Source organism: Ambystoma mexicanum, chromosome 3p (genome assembly GCF_040938575.1).
Source record: "Ambystoma mexicanum isolate Mex_15411 chromosome 3p, UKY_AmexF1_1, whole genome shotgun sequence".
NCBI classification, from domain to species: domain Eukaryota; kingdom Metazoa; phylum Chordata; class Amphibia; order Caudata; family Ambystomatidae; genus Ambystoma; species Ambystoma mexicanum.
In genome coordinates this window covers 639,631,957-639,658,623 of record NC_090925.1, presented here as the reverse complement: position 1 = coordinate 639,658,623, position 26,667 = coordinate 639,631,957, and the positions used below count along the sequence as shown (strand labels likewise).

Below are 26,667 nucleotides of genomic sequence, written 5' to 3'. Positions count from 1 at the left end.
CACTAGTGGCTATCTCCACTTCCTGAACTGTGCGTTCTAGGATTGTGCTACTGGCAGGTGCTTGTTTAATGCTTAGATTTTCTTGTGGCTGCTACTTACCTTGAGTATTTCCTTTTGCTTGCTCCCATGGTAGTTCTTTTGCATAGCACTTGTTTGAGCCCTATATCTTCCAGAACTAGTTTTCTGGACCGCCATGCTTGACTAAGCAAGCTCCGAACACGTAACCTTTTCATATTGGGATGGGAGGATTTGATGCACTATTCATTCAACTGTTTTCTTTTAGCAGGCAAGGGCTCTCCCTTTCTCCAATCCTCAGAGCCATCCTGTCCCACTTCCTCATCCCTCTACCCCCACCACCTTCTACAGATATTGGTCTACTAAATGATACTAAACTTAAACCGACCATCTCTGCAGACCTATTGTCAAATGTTTCGGGAGTTTTATCAGTTTAGTTTTTAAATTATCAACATTTTTACAGAAACCTTGTTTGGTCCTTATTCAAGGATTGGAACTGCTAAGCAACTGGTAAATGCTGTGACTCATGTTGTTCCGTACCCACTTTGGTACAGCTGCTACTTAGTGTGGGTATTTGCCATATGATCTTATCTGATTGGTATTTGAGGCAGATGTACTTTACGCTGACAATTTCACTCGTTAGGGTTTGATCTTCATTTACTGTCCCGCCAACTTAAGTGATTCAGTCTTGTGCTCCACCATGTCTGGGGCTGGAATTGTAAGCCCTATAGCTGGGATTAACTATGTGCCAGGACTCCCTATCTGGCTTGTTATTTCAAACCCCAAAGCATTGCACCCTGGCAAACTTAAGTCTGATAGGATAACTGTTTGAATTGGGCTCTTTTCAAAATGAACGTTGCTCTCTCCATTTATTCCCGTCATTGTTTACTAGCTATTGTGTTTGAATGTTTTGTTGGGTTGCTGTGTGCCCCCTTTCTCTTTGCTATTCGCCACCAATAAATCACGTTTTCTTTTCTTTTGCAGGCTTCTGATCATTTGTGGAACCGCAGAAACAAAGATTGGAGAAGGACTTGTTCACTCCCATGAACCTAGAAATTTTAGTTCAAATGTACACTTGCCAGTTATGGGCAACCATTTACTTGGTGTAAAGAACTTAATTTCAGTATAAACTGGCTGGAAGTGGTGTCACGTGATGCCATGCCCGACTTGTATCCGCTGTTAATAATTGTGAATATTACTGAGCTAGTGAAACATGGTGTCCAGTTTTCTATTGCATTTTTCTTTTTTCAAGTGGAAAAAAGTGACTACATGGTTGACAGTGGTGGAGAAAATTGTGCTTTTGCCAATTTTTTTGTTAACCTTTCGAACTATACAGAGCTTAAGAAATTTCATTACGTTGGAGGAATGGCATGAACAGTCTTCAGCAACAGGTGATGGCGCTAACAATTCACGTCTCGCGGTTGCCCCAATGGGGTTAATTTTTTATTTTGGACAAGTTGTACACTTAAAACATTCTTAACAAGGTTGGCTTCTTTTGGCATTTAATTTAGCCAGCTGGTATGGTGAGCAACCAAAGATTCCAGTTTTTAAGGCGTACAAAGGAACTCTGCCTGCTTTTCCTGTGTTAAGACGTGCCAGCCTTGACAGTTGAGACTTGGGAGAAAAACAGACTACTGCACGATCCTAGGACTGCATTAATTCTGTTATGTTCTGGGTGCAAAAGGAAGTTATAGCATACTTGTCACAAATTGTAGTTGATACCTTTCAGCTGAAACCCTGTTTGTAAATTGCTTAGATATGTAGGCACTGTACACATCCATGATCTGGGATTTATTTTTTTAATGAGCCTCGTTTGTTTACAAGTTTATTAAAACTAGACACCTGTTTCTGTAAGGAAATATTTTTCAGCCTTGTTAATTTTACTTTAAAAAATCCCCACTCTTCAGCTTTCTGAAAGCCACTTGAAATGCTCTTCATGTGCATACATTTTTCTTTTTATTCTGATCTTAACCTTTCTTTTTTTAATTTGAATAAATGTTTTATAATTTCTTTGTTTCTTGGGGTGGTATAGTTTGGTTAATTGCATCCCCTTCACTGATTCCTCCTTCCGGTGCATTAATTTGGGCGGGGGACCCCACCATCTGCGCCCTCGTGTTGTCAGCCATTGTCACCAGAAGTGGTTGCATAGGCTCACCTGCAGGCAGATCTGTGGATGTTGGAAGGTTTTCAAACAAGTTTTGCTTCCCAGTTCTTACGATTGAGATCAAAGACTTGGCTATGTGGGCAGTGTTTAATAGTAGGCGTTCAACCTGCAACTGTCCATGGTGGGGCTTCCTACTCCAACCCAGCTGAAAACAAACTTTTATTGCTGGTAATTCTTTAACTGTGTAATTTATTCCTTTTTAGCATGTCCGAATAAATGGAAATTGTCTGAAAATGCCACTTCAATTTCTGGTGTACATATTTTCATTCTAGTGTCTGTCCTTTGGTTCCATCCCCATCTGTCAAGCCATTCTCATTTGAGGTGATATGTCTACAGGCTAGAATTGTTTGCTGTGAGACAATATCGGCGTATCAAACATGGTGGCAGGGGAAACGTTTCAAACATTTTTGTTTGGTGTCAGTCTTTCTCTTCACTGCAATGTGTTAAGTTCAATAAATGTATCTGCACAAGGGTTACTTTGGCATGTTTGTCATAGCGCATGCACATAGTTGGCCATTGTGCCTCAAGAGTTTGTTAAATCCTATATTGTTTTATGTTGTCACCCCTGTTCCCCCACCGCTGAATAACCTGCCTTGAAATCGGTGTGCTGACCCAGGCTTTTCTTGTATGTCAAGAGCAGTTGAAAGGTGTGCATAGTTGGCACAGGCTCTTTGTCTGTGACTACCATCTTTTCACTTTGTTTTTCATTGTTCTTTATGAACCTTGAATGTCTGTGTCCATGCATGGTATCATTAGACTCTCACATCGGAGAGTCTACTCTGCCTTGTTTAAGTAACTGTACTGTCTTGGTGCCTGTGATCTAAGCCTACATGATTTGCAGACCATCCAGTTTAGTGATTTGTGTACCTTTTATAGCGTGAATGGTCATTTTTATGTTTCATGTATTAAATGCAGTGAAATATTGGCTAAATGTTGTACTTAACCCAATTGCCTTATGCAAATTTCTGATTTGCATAAGGCAATTGCCTTATGAAATTAAAAGGCAAATGGGATCAGTCCCATTTCCAAGCATTTCCCTTTCTGGGATGTTTTCAATACCCCGGCGCACTTGCGCACTATAAGGATATTGGACATGAAATTCTACAGTAGCAACTGAACTATTTTGTTGAAGCATAATTAGTGCAAAATCTAGAGCTACAATAGTTTATTTTTTTGCTGCAAAATGTGATCATGAATGCTGCTATATCCTGCAAGGCTGATTTGGTTACTTTCGGTGTATGAGAAGACTTCCCCAGTGGTAGTGTATCTGACTATTTGTATTACCCTGCCCCAATATCCCATACTAATGGCTTCAGGGGTGGTGGACTGGCCCCAGAGCCTGCTGCAACGCAGCACTCATTTTCAGAAGTAAAAGCAACATGGGTGCATGTGCTTAAATATGCTCATCCGCAAAACCCTCTTTCACTGTGAGTTGGGACTGGGGCTTCTTGTGCCATTTATCCTGGCCACTTTCTTCCATACTTATGGGACTGGAGCAACATAAACCGATTTTAAAAGGTGCATGCTGATCTACTTGTGCTTACATCGGTTACTGACTGCAAGTCCCATGCTTTGTGGATCAGGGTTTTCTGGCAACAGCAATGTGTATTTTCTTATTTAGATTTTGTTCTGATTCTCTTACTATAATATGTAGGAAATTGGAAATGTAGTACAGCTTGTTCGAAGTTCTTTTTGGATTTTGGGGACCCACCCTTCACTATATAGTGTCTTGATCGTATTTGGCTGTACTGTGTGGCTTGCCACCTTACTCAAGCACTTATCTACAGTTGTGATGCTGAGAAGATTCTTGCTGTGGTGTCATCCTGTGGTTTGTCAGTTCTAAGGCCTCAAAACATTTGATACAACCGCCCAGGCATGGTGCTCCATGTCTGAGAGTATTGGACCTATCTGAGAGATCCTTAGATACTAAGAGCAACATGCTTGGTGAGGCTTCCTCTCGGGGCATATCTTCACCTGAAAGTATTTCTTTTGGTCCATATCGCCCCTTTGTGCCCCGTCACCATGGTGTATTTGCCTAGAACTTTGGAGTCAAACAGTTTCAGCTTCTGTGTTCATCCAGTGCTGTGATATATTTATAACACACCTGTACATGTTTATAGGTGCGACAAGACTGGGAAGACTGAGGGACGACCAGACAAACTATCTTGCTAGGCATTCTCATTCAGATGGTGCAAGTGCTATGTTGTAAAGTGCAGGAGGAAGGGGTGCAACCAGGGCAGTTCTGCATTGTATTTTATTTATATAGTGCTCTTTCCCCACTTGTGTGGCCTCAATGCGCTTTTTCCTTGAACACCCTTGGTGACCGTAGTCTGCCGGTGGAGAATTCTAGGGAAAGGTTTAGGGGATGCGTGTGTGCATGTTGCTGTTCTAGGACTTGGGTGGCTGGCAAGGCTTGACTAAGCAGCCCGTGAGAAATCGGAGACATAGGTGGGTGCTGTTGAGGGTTGGAGATTGTTATTGTTGAGAGTTCATGTGGTTCAGCTCTACCAGTTTCCTTTTGGGTGGTGGTCACCGCATGCTAGTGAATAGAGGTGTTGAGGTACATCAGGAGATTGTCTGGACAGCTATGTGTTTGTATTCTATCATGCATGGGTGCTTGGCCGTGCCTGTGGCCTGTGTCCACGCTAGTGGTGTGAGATATACGTACTGTAGAATCGTGGGCCCTGTATAGTGGGAGAGAGGCCTACACCAACAGTGCAATTTGAGAACAAGGCCACGCAGAAGTTAAATTCGAGAGTCCTGTATAGTGGTAGAAGAGGTCTACACTAGACAACGCGTTTTGGGTACAAGGCTACTCAAGGGTAGAGCCTGCATGAACAGTTGAAGTTGAGCAGAGGGCTAGACAGAGTCCTTGATTAGGGAGTCCAGGGTCTCCCCTTGCAGTACGTTTCGTCATAAAATGAGCCAGGGGAGCCCGAGCCTAGATCAAGAATCCACTATGGTCGGCAGACGCCCCCCCCCCCCCCGTTTGGCAGTGCTGAGGGTCTCAATCTAAAACAAACGGTGTGGGGGCTACCTAAAGGGAAGATGTGGTGCACACCTAGTGAGGATAAATGCAAACTTCAATATGTAGAACTCAATCCGCAAATGCTGGTTTGAAGGTGCTGGGGAGGAAAAAAGGCCTTGACAAAGCCTAAATCGGTCAAGAAAAAGGAAAGAGGACCTCCTGTCCCCTGCATACTAATTACAGATGCCACAGAAGGCGTTCAAACAAATAGGCATATCAATGTTATGTAGATTAGAAAATAACAATTTATTTGACATGAGAGAATAAGTTGCCCAAAGGCACTCATAATTAAAAAGAAAAATTTGTTACAATTAACATTTTGCAATGCAAAGAAGCCAAAATGATGCAAATAGTGATGCCTTATTATTAAGTAGCTGACACGTTTTGAGGGATTCCTCTTCTTCAAAGGGCCTAATTGGACTGTATTTAACAATTTAAGAAAACGGGGAAAAAAGCATTGCGATGTCAGTAAGTCGATGTTCCAACAGTGTAGATAAGATGCTCAGTCGATGGTGAAGAGCAGAGCGATTGAGCCAAAGTGTGGAGCAAAGTATATCCAGTGATATCAGGAAGTCTACTCGTGCAGGAGTCATAATCAAGGAACCAGTGCACCCAATCAAGGTGGCAAAGACTCAAGAATGATAGATTCAGCAATTGAACGATAACTCAGTTTCTAAGGCAGAGATGTCTAGAGAAACACCCGGGAAATGATATATAGGCTCTGGATTCAGAGGTAAGATTCGTCGTGAAGTTATCAGGTAATTGTGTCTAGGTTTCAAGAGGGAGGTGGGATAGAAGTGCAAGGGTGAAGTGAAAATAAGAGGGTTCAAGGGGATTGCAAGCAGGGTGGAGAGTATCTAAAACTCTCTGTTAAACGATCTGATGGTCCACGCCTCTATGCTGTGGGTCTTCGTATGTATGGGCGAGGTATCAAGAGAGCCAGGACTCTCCGGACAAGGAAGGTTATGAGAAAATGGTATAATATCACGTAAAGTAATCCAGAGGGAGGCAGGTATTGCCAGATAGGGCAACTCAAGCATCAGAGCTATGGATAAGATTGTCAGAGATGAATTAACCAACTGTAAAAATCTGTCAAAGATCTATTATGTTTAAGGAAAATGCCATGGAAATATATCAAAACCAAGGATTAGCCTGGTATTCATATAGAAAGCACAAGTATCAGGGGGAAACCATTTATAAATGGCATCCATTACCTCATCACAGGGATGTGGGGAGGAAATGGTCTTGAAATCATGTGGAGAAAAAAATTAACAAGAAGTCTTAACAAAGATAGCGAATCTCTGTTATGGCATAAGATCCTTAACACATGGATCCACACAAGTCTGTGTGTATAAAGACGACAAGTCAGGGAATAACAGTAGAAATAAAACGATAGGTCAATTGTTAGAAAGTACATTACTGGAATACCTCTGTGTAAAGACTTCTAATGTCAAAAAATCATGTTGCGGAAGCGTTGCCTTGGAGACCGCCGCGTGTGCTTTGGTAGCCGAGCAGGTAGGAAGATTCAATGTTAGGGGGTCTGCTGTAACCTCACCTAGATGTTGCCAGAAATGAAGACGCTAAGTGGGACATACTATGTGTAAATGCTATGTGTGGAGGGCAGGGAGACTACAATCGCTTACCTTGCAAAGCCGTGGGGCACGGAGTAAGAAGGTGGAGTGCGGCGGACCGGGTCAACGTGCGGTCGTTACCTAGGGAATGATCCACGCTAGATTGAAGCCGCCATGTAGGAAAAAGAAAATGGGCATCAACCTAAACGACAGCGCTAAAGCCGATGTGTGTAAAAGTGGCCTCCATCTTGGAATGGCGACGGTATGGGCTAGCCCAGGGGGGACAGGGTCTCAATGTGCTACCAAGCATACATGGTAGGGATGGAAGGATCCCTGTGAACCTCAATGGGATATGTAATATAAATGGGAGCAAGATGCCCCCAAAGCAATCATGAAAAAAAGGTCGGGATATATAACCAATGGGATGGTCTAGATCATGGGTGCACAACATACGGCCCGCGGGCCAGTTGCGGCCCGCCATGCTCTTTTGTCCGGCCCGGAAGACAACAAAGACTTTCCTAATGGAGGGCGGCCATTCGGGTCTGTATGGGTGCATGTTTGAGTGTGCTGAGTTGGGGGGTGGGGGTCTGGTTGGGTGCTTGTGTGTGCTGATTTGGGGGGTGGGGGTTTGGAGTTGGGGGGGGGGGGGTGGGGGTTCGGGTCTGTATGGGTGCATGTTTGTGTGTGTGCTGAGTTGGGGGGGGGGGGGGGTTTGGGTCTGTATGTTTGAGTGTGCTGAGTTGGGGGTGGGGGTTCGGGTCTGGTTGGGTGCTTGTGTGTGTGCTGATTTGGGGGGTGGGGATTTGGAGTTGGGGTGGGGGGTTCAGGTCTGTATGGGTGCATGTTTGAGAGTGTGCTGAGTTGGGGGTGGGGGGTTCGGGTCTGTATGGGTGCATGTTTGAGAGTGTGCTGAGTTGGGGGTTCGGGTCTGGTTGGGTGCTTGTGTGTGTGCTGATTTGGGGGGTGGGGGTTTGGAGTTGGGGGGGGGGGGGGGAGGTGGGGGTTTGGGTCTGTATGGGTGCATGTTTGGGGGTGAGGGGCCCATGGAGCATGGCGTTTGGTTGGGGGTGAGGGGGCCATGGAGCATAGTGTTTGGTTGGGGGTGAGGGTGCCATGGGGCATAGTGTTTGGTTGGGGGGTGAGGGGGCCATGGGGCATAGTGTTTGGTTGGGGGTGAGGGGGCCATGGAGCATAGTGTTTGGTTGGGGGTGAGGGACATGGGGCATAGTGTTTGGTTGGGGGTGAGGGGGCCATGGGGCATAGTGTTTGGTTGGGGGGTGAGGGTGCAATGGGGCATAGTGTTTGGTTGGGGGGGTGAGGGTTCCATGGGGCATAGTGTTTGGTTGGGGGGTGAGGGTGCCATGGGGCATAGTGTTTGGTTGGGGGGTGAGGGTGCCATGGGGCATAGTGTTTGGTTGGGGGTGAGGGTGCCATGGGGCATAATGTTTGGTTGGGGGTGAGGGTGCCATGGGGCATAATGTTTGGTTGGGGGTGTGGGTGCCATGGGGCATAGTGTTTGGTTGGGGGTGAGGGGGCCATCGGGCATAGTGTTTGGTTGGGGGTGAGGGGGCCAAGGGGCATAGTGTTTGGTTGGGGGTGAGGGACATGGGGCATAGTGTTGCACTCCAAGAGTGAACCCAATAATAAAGCTAAAACAGGCACAGTTGGGAGATGTTCATCTTTGGCTTTTTGAGGAAACCTGACTCAATGAAGGCCATACTCCTCTTGGGCAACCCAAATAGCAAACTGTAGCAGTCCAAAATGACGGCATGTCCAATCTAGGGTCAATAAAATATATATAAGTTAACTAAACATGCGAGATACAATAACTAAATTAATGAAGGCCATACTCCTCTTGGGCAACCCAAATAGCAAACTGTAGCAGTCCAAAATGACGGCATGTCCAATCTAGGGTCAATAAAATATATATAAGTTAACTAAACATGCGAGATACAATAACTAAATAGAAATAAATTATAACAATGGAAAATGTGTAGTACAAAATGTAAGTTTGAAATGCAAATAAAAATCGTTACCCCTCAAAAACATTATTTTTCCATGTGTTTAGTAGAAATTGGGGGTTTAAAAAGCCTCCTGCCACGCCCCGCCTACAGCCCCGCCCACATTTACTTTTCGGCCCACTATAGCCCTCATGTAAGGTACTTTCGTCCCTCTGTCAAAATCAGTTGTGCACCCCTGGTCTAGATATTGTATCAAGTGAGAGATCAAAGGGTCCCTGTAATGCTCGAATAAATGTCAGTACAATGTTATTAATGCAGGAGCAAGGTGCCCATAGGGAGATGAAGAGCACTGGGAACATGGTGAAAAATCAATGGGTACGGGGAGAGAGCAGGGGTGGTGAGAGTGGATGTGATTTAAAATTTGTGATATCGTGGGGCTTAATGGCTTGCTATGAACCACCGCATCACATCCTACCATTCTGTATAACAATCAGATGTACAGTATGACGACAATATTGGAGGATTTGACAAATTGATTAACTTATGTGGACACCCATGGAGAGAAATACATTGCACAGGAAATGATCCTAGTACATGGTAGGTCTCATGCCTATAAAGAGCATGAGCAGAGCATTAGACGGGTATATCTGTGTTGGATGTATGTGTTCAAGTACGGGCATCCATTAGAGATGGTCTAAACATTTTGAGAACTGAAAGATGCAAACAATCATGCTACAGATCCTTCCGGTTAAGTGTGTAGTGTGCAAACTTGACACCAGCATGTAAATTTCAGAGTGATAAACTTGGGAAAACATGATAAAAATATTTACAGGACAATTTTAAAAACAGGTTCTTTCTATAGACGTGCAGGTTGATCATAGATTGTATTTTGATCGCATGGAAAATAATCATGATTGCATTAATTTGATAAAGGCAAACTAAGTAAAGTATGCCTCCAATCAAGGTATGGTGGTAAACCGCAATGTTGTATTTGGCATTGTTTCATAGAAAGCGACTCATAAAGAATTCTTCATTCAAACCCTTGGGCTGTAGGGTAATCAATGTGTGGATCCAGTATTTCTCTCGTTGAGATAGGCGAGTTTGGTAGTTACCTCCCCTATGAGGTAGTTTCACAATTTCTACAACTTGGAATTTAAATTGTGAAGTTGTGTGTTGGTGTTCGATAGTGTCTTACCACTGGTGACCTCAGGTTCTTACACCTGATGGTAGACTTGTTGTCACGATGCCCGCTCCCGGGGAGCCGGTTCAAGCCCTGCGTCCCTGAAAGCGGACATCCAGTCCCCAAGGAAGGACCCAGCAACCCCATATAGTGGCCCTTTGGACAGTGTCCTGGTGCCTATGGTGCCAGGCTCATAAAAGACATCAGTCCTGGCGCCATAGGCGCCAGGCTCATTATGGGAGTGCTTGGGTGCACTTACCTGATGCAGACCATGCTGCAGGATCCCGGCCTCCTTGAGGTTTGAAAGGAACTACTTTACCTGTGGGACTAATTTACCATCCGGGTGTGGTCGGGGAAGGTTACATACCTGATTGGAGGAAGGATACATACCTGGAACTTCTTCCAAGGCTATTTAAACCCCACCCGAACAGCCACACGTGCTTCGTGTTCTGCATCTAGCAGCTGGACGCTCACCGTGTCTGCTCCTGCATCCTGACTTCTGCCACGCCTGCCAGCATCCTGGATCACCTGCAAAGGAAGAGAAGAAGAGAACAGAAGAAGGAAAAGTCCTTACCTGCTAAATTCCGCATCCCGGAGACATCTCGCCGACAATCCTGAAAAGGAAGACTTTTATTTAAAAGCTCATTGCGTCGATCGCTGCGGCGCCGCATTCCACTCACCTTTACAGGGCGCCTCCATGTTCAGCAGTGATCATCCGGATTCGCAGTCACGCCCCCAGCGCCTAGGGAGAAAAAGACCAGAACAAAAGGTGAGAGAGAAGGGAATAAGGAAAGCTAAATTTCCATGTAAGACCTGTTGATTCAGTCCCTCTTCATTTCGGGTCCGCGCCGCATCCTGGCATTTCCGGACCCCGGCCCCTAAGGGGGAAAAAGAGACATCAACGTTAATGAGCGAATGAAAAGACATTACCAAAAAACGCTCATTAAAGACTTAACTGATTTCTACAAGGATTTCACCTCTCATCTCCGGTCGGTGCCTGTTCCCCGGCATTCCGTACCCCGGCCCCTATGGGGAAAAAGACACTAGCATTAGTACATTAATGCATGGACACAAGGGGAACCTCTTATCAAAAAAAAACTTACCTGGAAGCCAAGCAAGTTTGGTTCTCACCAATCCAAAAATTCAGTGAAGTAACTGGATACCAACGCGCCCCTGTATCAGAAGCAGGATGGAGAGCTCGTCCTTCCAGACCCTAAGGTGAGACGCTACGAGGAATCACAGAAGGGTTTCGAGGAGGGTGAGAGGGGAAAGTGGGAGGCTGATTGCATTACCCCGCAGACAGTTAATCCCCTATTTTCGCCTACAGAAGGATACTTCTGCGAGCCAGATTTGGGGGCCCGGTCCAGTCTGTCTTCTGAACCCTGCGCATCACCTTAGAGGTCACAGCAGCGCGAACCAGGCCAGCGCCTCCGTGGGAGTCAGGTGAGCGTCACACTTGTGCTCAGACCATCTTACTTTTACTGGTCTCGTTGTTTGACCTATATATAATATTCCACAAGGACATTTTAACAAGTAGATAATTCCTGTTGAGAGGCTGGTTGCAAAGTCCCTGATTTTATTTTTTTGTCCTGTTTGAGGGTGAGAGATTGTTTTGCCTATGATATTGTTACAGTTCGTACAATTTAAGGCAAGGGAAAGTACCTTTCTCCAGCATGGGGTCTGGCATGGATTCACATGCTCATGAATATTCCCCGTCAGGCTGGGAATCCTCGGTAAAGAGAATCAGTCAGTATCGTTTCTGATCTGTCTTTCTTAGTAGTATCCAATCACTGATCTCTGGGTCATACTGCCCCCAGCCAATGACTGCCCTCTCCCTAAGCCCCGCCCGTGGCAGCGATCCTCAGATTTTTACTGCACGCTCAAGTGTTGGGAGTCCTCGTGTTTAGCCCTCAAGTTTTTTTACTGCGTTTTCAAATTTTTTTCAGGAGAATTTCTCATTTTTTTGGCTTAATCGAGCCTCAAGCTCCACTGTTTCTGCTTCCGATAACAGGGACCCGTTTCAGAATTCTTCTACGTCCCTCAAGGGTGATGTTTTCGTCGAGTTTACACTTCTTGGCGGATTCCGGAAGATCTGCGGCCTACCTCAAGACATGGCCCAGGACAAAGGGAGCTCGACACCCGGATCCAAGCTGTTCAGGAACTGCCCTGGATGCAGATTATATAATGTTTTCAAGGAGGATGAGCATTCGCGATGTCTCTACTGCCTCCATGGGGACAAGACTGTGCGTTCTGCGAGAACCTTCCGGAACGGACTAAACATCGTTCCCGCCTCGCCACCTGGCTGGAGAAGGGTACAGCAAGTGAGAAGGCAAAGAAGAAGTGTGAGCGGGCTTCTAAGTCCTTTGAGGGCGCTCTGGCGACGGGGGCCCAACAGAAGGCCAAGCACCGCAAGTCCGTGGGCTCCAGGAGCGCCGAAAGGTCGGGCTCTTCGGTTGCCAAGCAGGGCGCTACTCCCCTGGCACATTCGACCACGAGCCAGCGCTCTGGGCCGGAAGAGGAAGTCCGAGAACCCGGGTAGGCCGCTGGAGCGGACCCGGTCGATCTCGAAGGGGGAGCGAGGTGTTGACCCCCACCCCCAAGGGGAAGGCCCAGGAAGCACCTAAGGTGGTGAGGGCCTTGATCCACCTGGCTAAGGCCTCTACCGAAGTGGTCTCTGTGACCCCGTTACAGACTCGGAATCAGCCTCTGAGGAGGCACTGGTGGAGACCGAGGGGGGCCTCAACGAGAGGTTCGATCCCAGGGGACGGCCCCTACTGACGTGATCGATGTGGACGACGAACAGGGCCCACGAGAACTGCCATTCCGTCGCAGCAATTGCCCGAGCCCCAGGATAGCACGGCGGCCATTTTGTTGGCAATCTAATCCCTATGTACTGAGATAAGGACGAGATTACCACGCACCCCGACAGGAGCCAGAACCAGGCCCGTCGGGAAGCCCTCCGAACAAGCGGAGGAGAGTCCACCCTTTGTGCCTGCGAGACCGGCGGACCCCTCATCCCCCCTCACCGGGAGAGGATACGGCGACGCATACAGGGACAGACGGTGGCGATGACACAGCGGACATCCAGTCGTCCCCTCCCCCGCGGGCTTCCCCAGCCGACGAGGTCGGCTCTTTCACGCCATGATAAGCAGAGCATCCGAGCTCTTCCAGCTCTGCCCTGAAGAACAGAAAAAGGAGGGGTTTCTGTACCAGCGACGAGAGGCTAAGAGGAAGACTGTCCTCGCAGTGCCTTTACTCGACGACATCTGGGACGAGGGGCTTGCTGTCCTCAAGAACCCTGCCACGACACCCGCCAAGGGGGACAGTTATGATGCCGCCCCCTTGTGCCCCAGGGCCCAGCCCACGCCGGACTCGGTTGTCTCGGCAGCGGCTAAGAAGGTAGTGGGCGCGGAGGCTTCAACTTCCACCTCCCCGCCGGACAGCGAGGGTAAAAAGTTGGAATCTATGGGACGACGAGTCATCTCGTCGGCGGCGACGACGATTAAGGAGGCCAATGCCTTAGCGATCGTTGCCCGCTACGACAGGGAGCTCTGGTTCAAGATGGCTCCCCTACTAGATTTCCTGCCGGATGACAAGGGCGGAGGCCCTAGTAGAGATTCTGCAGGAGGGCGATACCGGATTTCACCAACTGGGCAATGGAGTTTGCCTCCGACGATGAGGATGGCTCAAGGCGACAGACTTTCGCCAGGACGCCCAGACCAGAGTGTTGGACATGTGCGTTCAACGGCAACAACCTCTTTGGTAAGGCAGTGGATGAGTCTCTACAGGCCATCAAGACCGACTCGGCAACGGCCCGGGCCCTTGGGGTGCTTCAGCAGTGACGGCCCTTTCGGAGCTCTGGAGGCAGACAGGGTGCCTCCAAAGGATCCAGCGGTGGCTCCTCCACCTACCGCCAGGCGGCCTGCTCCTCTTCCCAGGAGGCCTACAGAGGTCGCGGCAAACAAGGGGGTTCCCGCCATCGTCGCCAAGGAGGCACGGCTGCCTCCAAGCAAGAATGACCCGGCCGTGTTGTCGGGCCCCCACCGAAGCACCCCGGTGGGAGGCCGGCTGACTAAGTTTGTCGGCGTGTGGGAATCCATCTCCACCGACCGTTGGGTGTTGGACACCCTGGCCAACGGGCACTCGCTGGAATTCCAAAAGAAGTGCCCTTGCATTCCTCCCATGGCCATGAAGGAAAATCACGTTCCCTCAACTGCTGTGGAGGTAAGGGCGATGCTCAAGAAAGGTGCCATCGAGCTCGTCACCAGAAGGCTCCGGGGCTCCGGAGTGTACGCAAGGTACTTCCTCATCAGGAAGAAGACAGACGGTCGGCGCCCCATCCTGGACCTGTGCCGCTTAAACGGGTACATCAAGGCACAGAAATTCAGGATGGTCACCCTCCAGCATGTGCTGGGACAGCTGGAGGAAGGCGACTTCCTATCGTCGCTGGACCTGGAGGATGCTTACTTCCACATCCCCATTCTAAGAAGGCACAGGAAGTTCCTCGGGTTCGTGGTTCAAGGACGCCACTACCAATTCAGAGCCCTACCGCTCGGATTAAAGTCGGCACCCAGGGTTTTCACCAAGTGCCTGGCAGCGCGGCTGCAGGGGATCCAAGTCTACCCCTACTTGGACGACTGGCTAATCCGGGCAAGGTCAAGGGAACACGCCGTCGATCATACGACGAGGACCGGCCGGTTGCTCACGGAGCTGGGGTTCTCCATCTATCCCAAATCCCACCTGGTTCCATCACAAGTAGCACTGTTTTTGGGGGCGAAGCTCGATACAGTGGAGCAATTGGCCTCCCCTTCAGAGGAGAGGACCAATACCATCCTGGGCAAGGTACGGCGACTGTTAGCCACGGACGTGGCCAGGGTGAGGTCCATCAAGTCCCTTCTCGGGATGATGTCCTCATGCATCTACCTTGTACCCCTCTGCAGACTTCGGATGTGTCCGCTGCAGGAGTTCCTTGATGCCCGCTGGTTTCAGGCGGGGGGCTGCTTCGAGGACAGGATCCCCCTCGACAAGGAGTTCCGTCGGGCGATCCTATGGTGGGGCACCCAGGTTTACCTCACGACGGGCACAGACTTTCAAACCCTGGCGTTTCAGGAGACGGTGACTACGGACGCCTATCTTGGCGTGTTGGGAGCCCACACCCGAGATCTCCATACAAGAGGCCTTTGGCTCCCGGAGGAGAGGTCTCTTCACATCAACATCTTGGAGCTCCGTGCAGTGTTCTGGGCGCTCAAGTCGTTCCTCCCGTCCCTCAAGGACAAAGTGGTGAGGATCTTCACCGACAACACCACGATGTTCTACATACGGAAGCAGGGGGGGCACCAGATCCCCAGCCCTATCCGACGTCACCCGATGAGATAAGTAGGATGCACGACGCCATGGCCTCAGTTCCGTTTTTTCTGTGAACGTGTTGGCTTCGTGAATCTCGGTACGCCTCGACTCGTTGGAGTTTGCTGTTTTCAATTCTCGGTTCGTTGATTTTTTTTGTGAAGACCTGTTCGTGGCGATGTCTACTTCATCTTCAACCCCGCGTTCGGGCTTCAAGAAATGCGGGGACTGTGGGTCCAAGATGTCGGTCACGGACTCGCACAACGCCTGCCTCGGGGATGCCCCCGATGGGGAAGACTGTCGACTGCCAGTCGCTCACGACAAAGGCCTTGCGGGAACACAAGAAGCTGTCGGTAGGCTGGGTGTCTAAGCCTCGGATGACGAGGTCTGCGGGGCTTTCGACGGATGACTCGAGGGGCGACTCTCCGTGTCATCATCGGAAGTCCAGTGGGTCTCGTTCCAGGAGTCGGTCTCGCCACTCCTCTGCCTCTTCGAGGCATTCCCGGAAGCGCCGGCATCGGTCGTCTTCCCTGTCCTCTTCCGAGGACTCCGCCCGTCGGCAGGTCGCTTATCTCTCCATGCAAGCGACACCGTAGGAATGAGCTTCCTTCGGGAAGCAGATGCTAGCGATTCTTGAATCGCAGGGCACTGGTCCATCCGCGCCTCCGAGTGGGGTCGGTTGGCACCGGTCGAGAGACACCGCTCGTACGCCTTTGGGCTCGGGTGGTCGGCACTGCTCGCGGGAGAGGTCCTGCTCGGACAAGGGTAGCCGTTCTCGCCATGCCCGTTCCAGGTCCCGGTCCTCGACGCGCTTGAGGATTTCTCTCGAGGCTCCACCTCCGAGGGGGTCGTCGGCGCCTAGGTCGTCGAGACACGATCAGAGCTCTGGCTTCGAGGCCTGTGACGATGCTGGCGGCGCTGCAGTCGACGCCGATTTGCTCAGCATCGACGCCTTTTCTGTCCGCCGACTCGTTCGGCGCCCTTGACGCCTTTCGAGGTGGTGGTGTCGGAGGGGCCCTGTGGCACGGGGTTTGCCCCTAGAAAGGCTCTGGCTAAGGTCAGGCACTGCTTTGGTTCCCAGAGGTTTCTCCCTGCCTGGAGTACATTTCAGAGGGCGATGAAGGCTCTAACGGCTTGGTTCTGGTACCAGATGAGCTTATCGCGGGTCATAGCCAGTTTGATGACCTGAGGCAGTCACTGCATGATGCCAGTGGACTGGACACCTCTCCGGAGGTGGAGTTTTGTAGGCCGGAGCCTGGCACTCATGCCGATTCTTCATATCGGCGCCTTATGTCTTGGGTCACTGAGTACTTGGGTTGGTTAGCTCCCCCAGGGGAGTTCGTTCAGGATGATCTCAGACATCCTTGATCTCGGTCCCCTTCTCCCCCCACTGGCCCGGTTTTGCCGTTTCATATGGCTCTGCAGAGAACGGCGGCGGCTTGGACTGCTCCAGAGAGTGTCCCCGGCAGTGGGCAAGTCTTTGTCGTGAAAATACCGTCCAGCCAGTAGCGACCCCTGCTACTTGTCCAGGCACCCCACTCCGGAGAGTTTGGTGGTGCAGGGGGCTACGGCCCCGGCAAAGCAGGCGTCGTATCCTACCATCCCTCTGGATAGGGACGACAAACATTTTGACGGCTGGGCGTAGAAAGTGTTTTCTTCAGGGGGTATGACGCTTCAGGCGGCCAACTCCACATGTGCCTTGACTCGTTCCACACACTCTGTGGAACTGTGTTGCATTAGCGGCTGAACATATTCCCGAAGGGGACAAAACGGATGGTTTCCTTGCTATGGTTCAGGATGGCAAGGATGCCATGTGTGAGGCCGTTCAGTCGGGTTTGGACGTGGCAGATTGTGTCAGCTGGTCCACGGCGGCGAGCACCATAATGCGCAGGTTTGCGTGGTTGCGGAAGTCTGGGTTCGCTCCTGGTGTGCAGTCCCGGCTCCTCAACATGCCCTTTGACGGTGAACACCTTTTTGGCAGCAAGGCTGACGAGAGCCTTGAGAAGTTGCAGACCTCCAAAGCTGCAGTGAAGTCGTTGGGCGCTGCAGTTTGCCAACCGCCACCTTTTCGTCCTAGGGGACAGCAATGGAGGGGAGGTTCCTTTCGCTATTACTCCTTCAGTAAAGCGAGGGGAGCTAGCAGTCAAAGAGGCCATCGTAAAGTGCCAGAGGTGGAAACAAAGGTACTCGAGGTGCCAAGGCCGCTTGGGCAGTTGCCTCTTTGCCCTCAGGCAACGCCGCATCCGCTGGCCAGGTCCCATGGTTCGCCGGTTGGGGGAAGGCTGGCGCAGCATCTTGTAGAGTGGCAAGCCATTACTTCGGATGTGTGGGTTCTGGAGATCATAACCCACGGCTACGGTCTTCCTTTTCGGCAGAAGCCTCACGACAATCCACCAGGGAACTTCTCTTTTGAAGAGTCCGGATCCGCTCCTTGCGCAGGAAATTCAAGCCCTGCTGGAGAAAGGCGCCATAGAACTGGTGCCTGTAGCGGAGAGGAACAAGGGATGGTATTCCCTTATTTTTTTGATTTTGAACAAAGACGGGGGATTGAGACCCATCATGGACTTGTGCGGTTTGAACAAACTCCTGCGGAAGGACAAGTTCAAGATGGTGACTCTTTCTCAAGTCCTCCAGGCCCTTCAACTTCAGGACTGGTTGGTGTCTCTCGACCTCAAGGATGCTTACTTCCATGTGCCGATTCATCCCAGGCACAAGAAGTACCTGAGGTTCGCGGTTGGCGATTCGTACTTTCAGTTTCGGGTCCTGCCGTTCGGATTGACCTCCGCCCTGAGGATTTTCACCAAGCTCATGGTGGTGGTGGCAGCGCATCTCAGGAAAGGTGGGGGGGATTCACGTCTACCCCTAACTGGACGATTGGTTGATCAGGAGGAGCTCTCCCGAGCAAGTCCTGTATCATCTGTCCGTCATCTGCCACTCCCTTCACAGGCTGGGCTTCTCCCTCAATTTAAAAAAGTTCCATTTGACACCAACGCAGCGGCTCCAGTACATCGGAGCAGTGCTCGACACATCCCTGGGGCAGTGTTTTCCTCCCCAGGTGAGGGCTCTTCACATTCAGCAGATGGTGTAAAAATTTCAATTTGCCCAGGATCTCCCAGCGTCCGAGTTCTTGAGACTGCTCGGCCTCATGGCATCCTGCATTCTTCTGGTGCCAGAGGCTTGTCTGCGGATGAGATCTTTGCAGTGGGCACTCCAGCTCCAGTGGTCTGTCCTCTGGCAGGCTGTCGGAGCCTGTTCAGGTGCCGCCCAGGACCTTCTGTGGTGGGCCGTCGAAGGCAATCTGAAGGGGGGGGGGGGGCCCATTTTGGCTGCCCTGGCCGGAGGTAACGATCGTGACGGACGCATCCCTCACGGGATGGGGAACTCATGCCAAAGAGTTGACAGTCAGCGGTCGTTGGTCTCCGTCGGAGTCCAGACTCCATATCAATCTGTTGGAGCGGAGGGCCGTCAGGCTAGCCCTGAAGGCTTTTGCTGACTGTGCGTGGAAGGACTGTCCTGATTCTAACGGACAACACGGTGGCCATGCACTACCTCAACAAAAAGGGGGTGGTGGAGGGTCACTTCCGCTGTGCAGGGAGGCGATGCAGCTCGAGTTCTGGGCCATCCAGCAGGAAGTTTCGATCTCGGCTGTTCATCTGGCCGGAGACTACAACGAGACGGCGGACGCTCTGAGCAGGCAGAGCACGATCTCTCACGAGTGGGAGCTGGCTTAGGAGATTCTCCTGGAGATCTTCGTCCTTTGGGGGGCCCTTCAAGTGGATCTCTTCGCCTTCAGTGTCAACTGGAAGTGCGAAAGGTTTTGCTTGCGGGAATTTCCTCCAAAAGGAGCCTTAGGAGACGCGTTTGTGGTGGAGTGGTCATTCCCACTGCTGGACGCGTTCCCCTCAGTCCCCGTCATCCCGCAAGTACTGAGGAGGTTAGAGGTTTGGTTCCCGGATGATCCTCATTGCTCCGGCGTGGGCCCAGAGGACGTGGTACCCGGACCTTCTCGACTTGTCCATCTGCCCTCCACGTCGTCTTCCCTACCGAGACGATCTGCTCTTGCGGGAGGGGGTGGGTGGGGAGGGGAGGGGGAGGTCAGGTTCTCCATCCAGAGGTCAGATCCTTCAATCTTCGCGCTTGGCTTCTGAAAGGTTGAGGTATAAGGATTGGGACCTCCCTGAAGACGTGATGGAGGTGTTGCTCTCGGCCAGGCGGCTGGCAACTGTCTGTACCGTTGGAGAAAGTTCTGCGACTGGTGCAGAGTTAAGAATGTGGATCTTTTTGAATGTGACATTCCCATGGTTCTGTCTTTTTTTGCTTTCTTTGGCCCATAGTGGCTTGCAAGTGGGGACCATTAAAGGTTACCTGGCGGCACTGTCCATATTTAAGTGCTCGTCTGAAGAGTGTTCCTACTTTAAGATTCCTTTTAATTTCGCAGTTTTTGAAAGGGCTCACTAATGTGTTTCCTCCGTCACCTTTTCTGGTGCCAGGTTGGGATTTGAACCTTGTTCAGTTTCTTATGGGTGCTCTGTTTGAGCCTTTACATTCTTGCCCTTTGAAGCTGTTAACTCTGAAAACTGTGTTTTTGGTTGCGGTTACTTCCGCTCACAGAGTGAGTGAGTTACCGGCACTTTCAGTTAAGCCACCCTTCACTGTGTTTCATAAGGACAGGGTTGTCCTTAGAGTTCGTCCTTCTTTTCTTCCGAAGGTGGTTTTGGATTTCATTTGAGCCAGAAGGTTGTTCTTCTGGCATTCTATCCTCCACATCCTGGTAAGGAAGAGGAGAGGCTCCATAGGCTTGATCCTAGGAGAGCGTTGACCTTTTATATTTCGTGCATGTCCCGGGTCAGAGTGGACGATCAACTTTTCATTGGTTATGCTGGAAAGCGTTTGGGACAAGCTGTGATGAAACAGACTGTCTTGTTGGATTATTTTAGCTATCTGAGTGTTACCGCTTGGCGGGTAAGGATCCTCTGGCTGGCTTGCGGGCCCATTCTACCAGGTCGGAGTGGCTGCCCTGTAGAGGGGAGTTCCTATTCGTCACATCTGTGATGCAGCCACCTGGGCTTCAGTACATACTTGTACCTCACTACTCCCTCAATTCCATCAGAGGGCAAGATCTGGCCTTTGGCAAGACAGTTCTCTATTCTGCAATTTGATTGGGCATGCTAAATTTGTATTCTAAATTCTTTCCCACCTCCTTGCTTGGTACTGCTTTGGGAGTCTGTCATAGATATGGAATACGTCGGAGGACCCAATCCCCTCGAAGAAAAAGTTACTTTCTTACCTGGGTCCGACGCCGTATTCCATATCGCTCCCTCCCTGCCTTCCCCGCTGCAGAATTTCTTTTGCGATTGCAGCTTGCGTTCCGCAAGGCCTTGTGTGTCTGACTAGCAGTAAACTGGTGGCACACGTTCTGGGGAAAAACTATAACTGAGGCTATGGGTGTTGTGCGTCCTACTTATCACATCAGGTGACGTGGACGCAGACGCCAAAGATTTTCCGAAGCAGCACAGCTGTGGACATTACCTGTCATAGATATGGAATACGTCGTCGGACCATCCCATCGAAAGAACGTTACCAGGTAAGAAAGTAACTTGTTCATCTGGCTGCCATCTCCCGATATACCAGGACTACAGGACGGGCGTCCTTGTGGTCTCATCGCCTGGTAAAGGAATTTATGAAGGGGCTATTCCGATCATAACCGCCGGTGAAGGCCCCTGCCCCGGCGTGGGGACTTAATGTGGTGCTGACCAGGCTCATGGGGGGGGGGGGCCCATTTGAGCCTATGCATTCGGCGCCTTTGAAGTTCCTGTCATGGCTATCATCTCTGCACGATGAGTGGGAGAGATTCAGGCCCTATCTTGCAAGCCTCCATACTTGACTTTTCATGACACGCGGGTGGTGCTGAGGACGCACCCCTCCTTCATGCCCAAGGATTTCCACCTCAACGAGCCCTTGGTGTTACCAGTTTTCTTTCCGTCGCCTTCAACGCCGGCCGAGAGGACTTTGCACTCGATGGATGTAGCTAGAGCGCTGAAGTTCTAAGACCACACAAGTTTTCGGAAGATGTCACAACTGTTTGAGAACTGTGGGTCTGTGAATCAAGGAAAGGCTCTCTCGAAGACTTCCATTTCCATCTGGCTCTCCGCCTGCATTATCACCGGTTGGCAAACCGACCGCTGCCCGGCCGTCCGAGAGCCCATTCGACCAGAGCGATCGCTGCTACCACAGCGTTCCTGTCTGGTGTGCCCCTGCTGGACATCTGCAGGGCTGCTACGTGGAGGTCGATGCACACCTTCACAAGATTCTACTGTGTCGATCGGGACTCCAGGGTCGGCCAAGCAGTGCTGCGCAGCCTGTTCGCCTAAGGTGAGCCTGGTGAGGAGGTAAGAGATGCTTAATGTTGAGTTGTATTGCTTAATGTTGAGCCTGTTGCCACCTACCGTGGTTGTGCATGTGTATACTGCTATGTATTCTTTTATTCAGGAGCATGTGAATCCATGCCAGACCCCATGCTGGAGAAGGAACAAGTTACTTACCTTTCTGTTGTTCTCCAGCATGGGTCTGGCATGGATTCACATGCAAACCCTCCCACCTACCCCTCTGCGGCTCTTCACTTGGTCATACTGCCTCTTGGCATGCTACCAAATCTGAGGATGGCTGCCAGGGGCCGGGGCTTACGGAGAGGGCAGTCATTGGCTGGGGGCAGTATGACCCAGAGATTGATTACTACTAAGAAAGACAGATCAGAAATGAAACTGATACTGATTTTTTTTTTTCTTTACCGAGGATTCCCAGCCTGACGGCGGGGAATATTCATGAGCATGTGAATCCATGTCAGACCCATGCTGGAGAACAGCAGTTCTCCAGCATGGGGTCTGGCATGGATTCACATGCTCATGAATATTCCCCGTCGTCAGGCTGGGAATCCTCGGTAAAGAAAAAACCAGTATCAGTTTCGTTTCTGATCTGTCTTTCGTAGTAATAACCAATCACTGGTCTCTGCGTCATACTGACCACAGCCAATGACTGCCCTCTACCTAAGCACCGCCTCTGGCAGCCATCTTCAGATTTTTACCGCACGTTCATGTGTTGGGATCCTCGTGCTATTGCTCTCGAGCGTTAGTGCTATTTTTTTTTCACGTTTTTTCTCAAATACTTCGTTTTTTCGGTCAAAAGAGCCTCAAGCTCCACCGACTCTCCATCCGATTAACGGGGACCCATGTCGGATTCGTCTGCGCCCCTCAAGGGTGAAGATTTCATCGAGCTACGCTTTTGGAGGACTCCAGAAGTTTCTCAGGCCCGGTCATGGCCCAGGAGAAGGGAAGCTCGACGCCCGGAAAGCTGTTCAGGGTCTGCCCTGGATGCCAGCTGCAGAACGTCTTCAAGGAGGACGAACACTCTTTTTGTCTTTACTGCCTACATGAGGACAAGACGCACGTGGAGAAGGACTGTGCGTTTTGCGGCAACATGTCGGAGCGGACCAGGAAGGACCGCCATCAACGTCTCGCCAACTGGCTGGAAGGGAAGAGCCCGTCCGGCGAGAAGAAGAGGAAGAAATCCGAGCGGTCTTCTAAGACCTTTGAGGACGCCCCGGCGACGGGGGTCCAACATAAGGCCAAGCACCGCGAGTCTGCTGGCACCGGGAGCGCCGAACGGTCGGGCTCTACGGGCGCCAGGCTGGGCGCACCCTCCCCGGCACCATCAACCACGAGCCAACGCTCTGGGTCGGGTAAGAGGAAGGCCGAGCACCCGGCGAGGCTCCTGGAGAGGCCCTGGTCGAGCTCGGAGGGGGAGCGAGGCAGTGTCCCCCCCCCCCCCCCCCAAGGATAAGGCGGTGAGCGCACCTAATGTGGTGAAGGCCTTAATCAATCCGGCCAAGCCCTCTATCGAAGCTGTTGCGGCGGCCCTGGCTCAGCCTATGGAGGCTACACCAGTGGTGGCGACCTCGGGGCTCAGAGTCTCCCTGCCACCTCGGAGGGAGTCCTCTTTTGTGCCCATCGATAGGACCCCCGTGAAATCCCCCGTGGGGAAGAAAAAGGGAGGGGGCAGGGCGTCGTCGTAGATTCGGCCTCAACCTCGGAGGAGGAGCTGGTCCAGGTCTTAAGCCACGGCCTCGGCGTGGAAGAAGACCGGCCCGTCGGGATGGATCCCGACGCAGGTGACGACATCGTCGAGGGTACCGACGGGGCCCCTGATCGCCCGCCGGATTCCCCTCTGCCAGCGCCGCGAGACAACTCGGCGGCCATTTTGTTGGCTATACAGTCCTTATGCTCAGAGATAAGGACGAGACTACCATTGCCGACGGAACCTCTCCCGTCGGGGGACCCAGAACCGGGACCTTCTGGTGTTCCCCCCCTACCAAGAAAAGAAGGATCCACCCTCCGCCTCCTTTTCAGCCGTCGCACCCCTTCCAGCCCTCCTCCCCGTCCACCCGAGGGGATGATAAGGGGACTGACACGGCAGCGACGGGTACGGACGACGAGGTATACGACGAGGATGTACCATCGTCGCCTCCCACCAGGGCTTCTCCGCCCGACGAGATTGGATCGTTCCACTCCATGATCACCAGGGCATCCGAGCTTTTCCAACTCTGCCCTGAGGAGGAGAAGAAGAAGGAAGGTTTCCTTTATCAGCAGCGCGAGGCCAAGAGGAAGACGGTCCTCGCAGTGCCTCTATTGGACGAAATTTGGGATGAGGGCCTCACCCTCCTCAAGAACCCTTCCACGACGCCAGCTAGAAGAGACCGGTGCGAGAAAAGTACCGGGTCCCGGACACGGCCCCCCCTGTGCCTCCGGGCGCAGCCTACCCTGGACTCCGTCGTCTCCGCGGCGACAAGGAAAAAAGCGCGGGGGGGGTGCGGCCTTCACATCGACTTCCCCACCGGACGGCGAGGGAAAGAAATTGGACGCTATGGGACGCAGTCATCTCGTCTGCAGCGACGACGATTAAAGCGGCCAACGCCTTGGCTATCGTGGCCCGCTACGACAGGGAGCTCTGGTACAAACTGGCTCCCCTGCTGGACTTCTTGCCGGACGACAAGAGGGCAGAGGCCCTGGAGATCCTGCAGGAAGGTGAGGTGGCTTCGGACCACGCCATTACCGTTGCGACGGACATTGCCGACACTGGGTTCTGCCAGTTGGGCAACGGCGTTTGCCTTAGGCGGCGTGGATGGCTCAAGGCTACGGACTTCCGTCAAGACGTTCAGACCAGAGTCCTGGACATGCCCTTCGATGGGAACAACCTGTTTGGGAAAACAGTGGACGACTCCGTTCAGGCCATTAAAGCGGACACCGAGACGGCTCGGGCCCTTGGTTCTGCAACAACGACGGACGCCCTTTCGGAGCAGCGGAGGCAAGTGCGCCTCCAAAGGTTCCGGTGGCGGTTTCTCCACCTACCGTCAAGCGGCCCGCTCGTCGTCTCAGGAGGCCTACAGAGGACGAGGCAAGTCTGGCGGACCCCGCCGTCGTCGTCAAGGCGGCAAAGCCTCGTCGAAGCAGGATTGAACCGGCCGTGGGGTCGGGCCCCCACCGAAGCACCCCGGTGGGAGGCCGGCTGGCGAGCTTCGTCAGCGTGTGGGAGTCCATCTCCACCGACCGTTGGGTGCTGGACGCCTTGGCCCGGGGCCACGCGCTCGAGTTTCGAAGAAGGTGTCCGCGCGTCGTCCCCCCCCCCGTGGCCAGGAAAGAACTTCACATCCCTCAACTTCTCCTGGAGGTAAAGGCGATGCTCAGGAAGGGCGCCATCGAACTCGTCCCAAAGAGGCTTCGGGGCTCCGGAGTTTACTCGAGATACTTCCTCGTGAAGAAGAAGACGGGGGGATGGCGCCCCATCCTGGACCTGCGACGTCTGAACAAGTTCATCAAGGCGCAAAAGTTCCGGATGGTCACCCTCCAGCACGTCCTGGGTCAGCTGGATGAAGGAGACTTCCTGTCGTCGTTGGATTTGGAGGATGCCTACTTCCATATTCCCATCCTAAAGGGGCACCGAAAATTCCTCAGGTTTGTGGTCCAAGGGCGTCATTACCAGTTCAAAGCCCTCCCCTTCGGACTACGGTCGGCACCCACGGTGTTCACCAAGTGCCTCGCACCGGTGGCGGCGCAGCTGCGCCGCGAAGGGATCCACGTCTACCCCTACCTGGACGACTGGCTCATCCGAGCCAAGACGAGGGAGCTCGCCGTGGTTCACACGGCAAGGACCGTCCAACTTCTCACGGACTTGGGATTCTCCGTGAACTACGCCAAATCCCACCTGGTACCCGCGCAAGACGCTCTGTTTCTGGGAGCGAGGCTCAACACAGTGTCCCTTCTGGCCTCCCCGTCGGAGGAGAGGACCAGGACCATCCTGGGCAAGGTGCAGCGGATGTTGGTGGCCGACGCGGCCAAGGTGAGGTCCATCAAGTCCCTCCTCGGAATGATGCAGGAAGACATCTACCTCATTCCCATGTGCAGGCTCCGGATGCGCCCGTTGCAGGAGTTCCTGGACGCGCGCTGGATCCAAACGACGGGCAGCTTCGAGGAAAGGATCACACTCGACGAGAGTTTCCGACGAGCGATCCGGTGGTGGGGCACCCGCGCGCATCTGACGGCGGGCATGGACTGCCAGACCCCAGCCCACCAGGAGACAGTGACCACGGATGCCTCCCTGGAAGGGTGGGGAGCGCACACTGAAAATCTGCACGCAAGAGGCCTTTGGCTCCCGACGGAGAAATCCCTACATATCAACGTCCTGGAGCTCCGTGCAGTGTTTTGGGCCCTCAGGTCCTTCCTCCCGTCCCTCAAGGGCAAGGTGGTGAGGATCTTCACCGACAACACCACCACCATGTTTTACATCAGGAAACAGGGCGGAACCAGGTCCCCAGCACTGTCCAAGGAGGCGCAGGACCTGTGGCATTGGGCCGTCGCCCAAAGGATGTTTCTGGTGCCGTTTCATCTGGCAGGGATAAAAAACACCATCGCCGACTCGCTCAGCAGGGAGCTGCGCTCGTGCCACGAGTGAGAGCTACGGCAGGATCTAGTGGATCGCCTCTTCCGACGGTGGGGCACACCCCAGATCGACCTGTTCGCGACGGCGACGAACTCCAAGTGCCTGAGGTTCGCCAGCAGGTTTCCCCAGGCGAGGAGCATGGGCGATGCTTTCTCGTTCCCCTGGGAGGGCCTGTTCCTCTACGCGTTCCCTCCTTTGCCACTGCTAATCCGGCTCGTCAACCAGCTCAAGAGGTCACGGTACAGGATGATCCTCGTCGCACCTGCGTGGCCGAGGCAGATATGGTTCCCGGACCTTCTGGACTTGTCAGCGTCCCCGCCAATCAAGCTGCCGGTGGACGCGGATCTACTCTCCAGGGAAGGAGGCGCCATCCTCCACCACGACCCGAAATCGCTGAACTTGCAGGCCTGGCTCCT

General features: G+C 52.1%; 1 protein-coding gene across 4 annotated transcripts in view; it reads left to right on the top strand.

The window, feature by feature from the left end:
- CSNK1A1 (casein kinase 1 alpha 1) overlaps positions 1 to 2,418 on the top strand; it is a 155,964-nt gene extending 153,546 nt beyond the window's left edge. For all 4 annotated transcript variants that reach the window (XM_069651401.1, XM_069651400.1, XM_069651399.1 and 1 more), the window contains one exon: positions 1,000 to 2,418. In XM_069651401.1, coding sequence (XP_069507502.1) covers positions 1,000 to 1,007 — 8 coding nt within the window. In that variant the 3' untranslated portion in view covers positions 1,008 to 2,418. The remainder of the gene's footprint in view (positions 1 to 999) is intronic.
- Positions 2,419 to 26,667: the final 24,249 nt, after the last annotated feature.